The sequence below is a fragment of the Cynoglossus semilaevis genome, chromosome 18 (genome assembly GCF_000523025.1).
Source record: "Cynoglossus semilaevis isolate Cse_v1.0 chromosome 18, Cse_v1.0, whole genome shotgun sequence".
NCBI classification, from domain to species: domain Eukaryota; kingdom Metazoa; phylum Chordata; class Actinopteri; order Pleuronectiformes; family Cynoglossidae; genus Cynoglossus; species Cynoglossus semilaevis.
This window is the reverse complement of record NC_024324.1, coordinates 11,645,435-11,652,530: the sequence shown is the minus strand read 5'-3', so window position 1 is coordinate 11,652,530 and position 7,096 is coordinate 11,645,435. Positions and strand designations below refer to the sequence as shown.

The following is a 7,096-nucleotide window of genomic DNA, read 5'->3' as shown; positions in this document are numbered from 1 at the left end:
ATGTAGTGCTAACTGTTGTTTTAATTTTAGTAAAAAAAAAAATTATTTTCTGCCATACTGCCACTAGGGGGACAGAAGTTCTTTCACACACTACTAGTACTAGTACATACTAGTCTGGTAACATTTATTTATTTAATCTGTACACACCACTGTAGGAGTTGTTGACACCAGCATTCTGCACAGAATCCCCTGATTATCAATGTAGATTAATAAAATGAGCTACAATGCTGCCATCTAGTGACTAGAGGCTTGTTAATCGTTCAAGACAGTGTACTGAAAAGTCCCCTCTCTCACATCTCCCAGGTGACACCCTACCCCACTATTTGAGAAGCTACAAAGAAATGTTTGTATGGAATTGTCCTCAAAAGCACAAGGTCATTATGGGTAATTTCCCCATAGGTTTCACTTTCACATTTGAGTGCACATGTTTTCCTTTAAGAAAAGCGTGTGATTGTCTCTATAGCAATTAAAAACATGTTTTTCCCGCCCATTCTTATTAGCAGTAACAAGGGAGTTTTTTTTAGAGGGCCGGAACTGATTATTTTTTTCCCCTGTTATTTCTTATGGGAAAAAATGATTTGAGATACGAGCTCCTTGAGTTACGAGCTCGGTCCGGGAACGGATTACCCTCGTATGTGTTTTCAATGACAGATTATGATCAATCATGGATGAAATTTATTGCAATATATATCGATTATTGCAGAATCGCTGTATCAAAATATTGACATAGTATTGTATCATCGAGGTATTACTGTAGTTTGTAATCCAGATGAACTACATTCAGTTCAGTCAATAAATTCTGAATGTCTTCAGTGACAGATATAATGATAAATCGTGGATGAAATTTATTGCAACATATATCAATTATTGCAGAATCGCTGTATCAAAATATTGACATAGTATTGTATCACAAGGTCCCTGGTGATACTCAGCCTTATTGTACCTTATGGGTAGAATAAGAACAAATTGATATCATGCTATGTTTACATATTTTCCTCCAGTACAATCTTACCTCGGACCTCAGCCTTTCGTACATGACGGCCATTTTCTCTTCTGCGTCTTTGTCTCCTTCGGGTGCGCGGCTCTCAGCATGAAGACACAGGTAAGTCGGATGCACAGCGGGCCCCTCGACCCTCTCAATGTTCTTGTCCTTGGATTGTATTGCACTGTGAAAAGCGGGCTCCTTGTCCGGGCAGTGAAAACAGTAAAACTGCGAGCCGTACAGGAAAGGAGCCGGGCACCTCTCCATTTGGAACAGACTCCTAAAGCAGCCGTGTTCTCTGTTTACAGCATCCACATTGTTTTTCTTCAAGGTGCCCATGCTGATGTCATCCTCCCTGCGTCCGTCCACTGTAGTCACGGGCAAGAAGAACTGCAAGAACTCGGGGGGATCCGCAGCCAGCAGCTCTTTCATTCTACTGTAAGTCAACAGAGCGATGTCCTGCTGCGTGTGGAAGACGTCTGGCTCCCTCTGCTGCGCCGGCACGCACTCGCTGGGGGGCTCGTCCCAGTCATCGTCGTAGGAACTACATCTCTGAGGCTGACTGGCGTTGTGGAATGGGTGCGCGAGCACAGACTGCTTAGCGGGCTCCTGGTACCTCAGGCTGTTGGGTGGCGAGAGTCCCCATGATGCACTTCTCAAGGGGCGTGTCTGACGGATGCAGAGCAAGTCAACCGCCTGCAGGAGCAGTAAATCATGGTTAGCCGTTTTTAAGAACAGGAATGTTCACCTAATTGCAAACACAGCTAGAGTCCTTATCCAAATACTAAAAAAGGAAAAATACTATTCCACACCACAGTAGTACTTAGAGAATTTGTGTTTTCACACACTTCCACAGGAGGCGCCATTAAGTATGAGGTTCTGCTGGGACTCGAACCCAAGACCTCCTGCACGTACATGTGATTAACTATGTTCTGACATCTTTGCCTGGCTGACAAAAAATATATACATACATACCTTTACATACATATATATTAGGAATATCCAATATTATCAGCCTAATATTAGCATATCATGTAATATCTGTAAGAATTGTAATCGGTTTGTTCTCCGATAATAACCTGATAACACAATGCCTGGGTTTCCAAAAGATGCGTGCCCTAAAATAGTTTTGGGGATAAACGGCTGTATATTAAAGTGAAGGGCACTAGATGGCAGCATTGCCACTCATTTAATTAATCTCATACCCATACAGCGGTTTGTACAGATAAATAAATACATTTTTCCAGGTCTATATCGGTATCGGTTGATATCGGAATCGGAAATTAAGTCGGAAAAAAGTTAATATCAGACATCTAATATATATATATACATACATATTTTACATACATGTAAAATCCGTATTTTACCTTTTTTCTGCTGCAAAACAGAGATAAGTTTAAGAAACATATGGGACTAGTTTATGATAAACACACAAAAAAGTATAACCATGTTATCATTCGTTTTTTCGATTTTGTTATTCTGTGTGTGTGGGCTCAATAACGAAACGTGAGATTTTTCAGAAAAAAAAAAAAAACAGTACCTGGCCGATAGTCCAGAACTGTTTCCTGATGGGCTGCCCTCTGCTGTTGTTGTGAACACAACCAACCCAGAAGGCGATGCCCCCTCTGCTCACAGCCATTCACAACAGCGGCTGAGAAAACCTCCGTCACCAGCACAGCATCACCCTCATCAGAGGATGCTCCGAGGACACAGCGGCGCTTCCTTTCAGACAGGGGGGGCACTCTGGAGAGATTTCCCAAATGGAACAAAGTGCTTTCACCTTTATGAACCTGTGGCCGTAGAGAAGGACATAGAAAAACGGAGTTGAGGGAAATTTGCGTTTACTCATTTTTTGAGGACTCTTCGTTTCTCACAACAGGCATTCTCGAAGGAAAGGAAAGGAAACTGTACCTGAGCTAACATAAAGATTTAACCAATACAAAAGACATTTTCTCTCCTAGATACTGCGTAAATGAGTCTAATAGTGGTTAGAGACATTTAAAAAAAAAGTCTTTCTTGACCTGAATGACAAATATTTACCAGCTGATCTGACTGAAATGAAATTATTGACGGACCTTGATGTTCAAATGAGGTAGTCGAAGCCTGTCTTGGGAGCACATGACCTAAAGCGCATCACGGGGCAACAATCAGAAACTACACGGTGACAGCAGAGAGTGAATTAACCAGACACAAACTCACTACTGACTAGTTACGTGTTTCACTAGCAGACTGCATTTGTATATATTTGAATGTGCATAAGTGAAAAGACAAATACCTCTTTAATGTGTGAATAAAGAATGGCTTAAATATAATTTGTTACCATAAACACAATTAAATATTATTGTAATTATGTTTGGCAGGGGGTTCTGCATTTTATGGACTGAATGATGATGAACGCATTGATACCTAATAGTATATTATTTTTATTAAATTATTATAAATATATATTACACAGTCAGGCTGTTTTGGACGCTGAATTAGTACACCAACCAGCAGAAATGCATGTATTCTTAACGTCGACTAATTTTAAACGCATGCAACAACAACAATACTAATAATAATCGATTTAAGTTATAGTTTAGCGCTAACCTAATCCGTGAACGTCTACTGACTAGTTCATGTGTCTTTTAATATCTATATTAGACATAATATCAAAACAAATACCGGTATTTTAACGGTTGGTCCGTGTTTTGCTAATAATTATTAGCATAATAGCGAGCTTCATAAACATGTGCAAACAAACAAAAAAAAACATTTGGTGTTTTCTGGTAGCATGCAAAACTGTAGAAAACGAATCCAATTCGTAGGTTTGTTTAATAATAAACTGCGTTACCAATAAGGAATAGTGTTATTACATATGGCAATGCACTGACTCAACATATATGCGGATTGGTTGTAAGCGGAGCTTATACCAAAATGTGTTTTTTTTTTCTTCATTTAGGTAAGGGAGCTTATACCAAAATGTGTTTTTTTTCTCATTTAGATATTATTGTTTATTAATAGCTTGTATATATGGTTCAGGACGCCTCTCCTGAAACGTTGACACTTCATCTTCATGCTCTTCAACAGTCGCTGCCAATAAGGCTAACAGCTAATAGTAAGTGAGCTAGCTACCGGCTTGTCAGACTCCACTATAAGGTTACCTTTCCAGGCAAAAATCCCAGCTTAAGACCCTCTAAATACAGCGCTTCTTGTGCCTGGGTTCTGGTGTGTTGTCTCCTGAAGGCCAACGACAGCAGCGACTCCTCCAAACACACTAGTTCGATAACTTACACAATGTCATTCCAGACTCTGTGTGTGTCCTTGCCGAAACACGCGTCGCAAGCAGCGACGTAGCTGCGTTCAAGACCATCGGAACTTGCAGTTACTGCTGCATGCCCTTAAATAAGCTGCGTAATGGCACGCAGGTTATTTCTTCCGGTATTTTACTTATCGCTTTCGCACATTTTAAAGATTAAGGGCAATTTCAAGGGTTGTTCTTTGTGGAACAGAACAGAGAAACTAATAACTTCTTGTATTGCCTACATGTTTATTTAGCTACAGCGTTTGCAGTGCTGTCTCCAACCTCTTAAAGTTTGAACTACAATTCTTCACTTGACCTTGTGATATATTTACTTTTTTATTAGGCATTAGTCTTGGTGGATATTTTTTCATGAGGTATAGTAAGTGGGAATGCTAGCGTACTAGAGTTTGTGAATCTACTTTAAGTCTGACCTGATAATTTTGACCTTTGCCTTCCACTTTATTTTATTACATGAAGGAGTCTTTCTCTATTCTTTTTGTAGATAGCGGTAGTGGTTGTCAAACCGTAAAATAATAAAGTCCAACTTACTGCTGTGTTCAATAGTCATTCTAAAATGCAAATGTCAAAACTGTAATACTCAGTATTCTTACCTCATTTATTAGTGAAGTAAATTATACAATTCATCTTCTTGCTATTTTACACAACGTTGTTATCCTAAATGCCATTATTAGCATTTAGGATATTCAAACAACTGCTGCTGCCATCGTATACCTTTCATCGGCAAGACAAAAATCCAATTTCCAGAGCTTGGTTATTATCTCTAATTCACCACAGGGTGGCGGTAAAGCGCCCAATATGATAATTGCAAGCTATCGCCACAAAACGCTGAAGAAGAGATATGACATGTGTATGACTGTGAAACAGAGCCGGTTGTGAAGAAGGATCCAAACCTACGCATTTTTACTAAAGTCTTACTAAAAAATAATAATAAAATGCCTAAGAAAGCGAAGGAGGAAGCAGAGTGGGTGGACGACGAAGTCACTGCGGCTCCTGGTAAAGGATATATGTTTTTTGTTAGGTTAGCAGCTAGCTACTTAGCTAACCCTACTCTGGCAGTGCCAAAATTCAGCAAAATCTCGAGTGCTAGTTCTCTGCACTGCTATGGACAATAGCGTCACTGTCAATTGGTACTAGTTACTTTGTTGGTTTGAATGTTGACTATCTCAGCGGAATTCCTGTTGAAAGCGAGCCATGTTCGAACATTCATTGAAATCGCCCACCCTAGAGAACTGACATAAAACCTGACCTGTCTGTTAATTTAATTTAGAGGTGTTAGATTTCCCCCAAAATATTAGTTATTACGATATAATGTTTCAGATTATTCTTTTTTTTGTTTGTTTGTTTTTTATAAAAGCAGGAGCATTTGGTCGCCATATGCTACGTGGACAGCATCAAACACACTGTCCAGTGCAGTTTGATTAAAATCTAACACATTTTAGCTAACGTTAGCGCCCACTCACTGCTAACTTGAGGTATATTAACGTAATTCATGGGTGTGTTTGGAGTTCTTTAAATAATAAATAATAATAATAGCTGTTTAAATAATTAAAAGCATGTCATTTTTAATAGACTTTCTTATAATTTATAGTACTGTTAATGAAGTTAACAATTAGTTAGTGTAAATATAATGTAAATGTGGAAATCTAATAGTCACTGTTTCTTAGCCTACTGCTTTAAAAATCGCAGCAAAAACTGTGATGTTCTAGCAATTCTACATCTCATTACTTTTTTTTTATTAAAATCCCAAACTATGGGAAACAGTGACTTTCTCCATCTGTATTCGTATTTAATAACTAGATGCGGGGTACTGACCTGCTAGCTCTGTTATTGTTGTCATAAGCTGATATATATTTTTATTGATTTATTCATTAAAAAATGATGATCATATTCTGTGCTGATAATATTTTTATTGATTTATTCATTAAAAAAAAACTAGCGCAGTGGTAATGAAACAGGAAATGAAAAGTCCTGAACCCTAATATTTACATATATTGTTGATCATATTCTGTGCTGATAGTATGACTGTTGATTTTATTGTTATATTCCAGACAAATTCAAATTAATTTGTCTTAAGGAGAAATGAATGGATTTTTTTTTCATTTATGTTATTTCTTAAAAATCACTTAATTCAACAGAAAAAACAGTGAAGAAGGGGAAGAAAGATAAAAAGGGGAAGAAAAGTGTAAGTATAATACCTGGTTTTGAAATATCTTAACATCAGGTAGCGTGTGCTTCATCTCATTGACACACTTCAAAGTGTACTAATTCATTTTGGTGATGTTTTGATCAAGTTTTTCGAGGAGCTCTCAACTGAAAACAAACCTGAGAAGGAACCAGAGGTGGCCGTGAAAGAAACCCAGGGAAAATCGGTATGACGTTGTAGTTTAGTTTTGCTGAAGCAACTATTTGCTGAAATACTGAAGAGGGTCTTAATTGTTAGTTGACGTTTGTAATAAATGGTGTAAATCAGAGGTGTCAAACTCAAGTTGATACTGGGCGAAGTTGTAGGCCGAACTTAATATTTATTTAAGAATTGATGGCAGTTGTGCATGTTTTGAACTAAAATTACAAATGGAATTTGAAATAAAACACACATCAGTAGGATTTGTTTCTTAATGTAAATCTTTTTTTCACAGGCCATCAACAAAAAAAAACAAAAATGTATGTGCTATAAAATAGCGCATACACATACACTGTTATTAGCATACACTGCTAATACTACAAATTCTGCCAGTATATATTTACTATATACTGGTGGGCCAACTCCAGTACACATTTGATATGATCTCTCGGGCCACATATAATTACAC

The 7,096-nt window shown here is 37.9% G+C and overlaps 1 protein-coding gene across 2 annotated transcripts in view; it reads right to left on the bottom strand.

The window, feature by feature from the left end:
• The window catches only part of c18h6orf136 (chromosome 18 C6orf136 homolog), a 6,005-nt gene extending 1,638 nt beyond the window's left edge, over positions 1-4,367 (bottom strand). The window contains exons 1-3 of one of the 2 annotated variants that reach the window (XM_008331802.3): positions 4,126-4,367; positions 2,523-2,772; positions 1,013-1,678 (exon numbers count right to left, since the gene is read on the bottom strand). In XM_008331802.3, the coding sequence (XP_008330024.1) occupies positions 1,013-1,678; positions 2,523-2,621 (765 nt within the window). In that variant the 5' untranslated portion in view covers positions 2,622-2,772; positions 4,126-4,367. The remainder of the gene's footprint in view (positions 1-1,012; positions 1,679-2,522; positions 2,773-4,125) is intronic. The other variant, XM_017040869.2, reaches the window with a different exon arrangement.
• Positions 4,368-7,096: the final 2,729 nt, after the last annotated feature.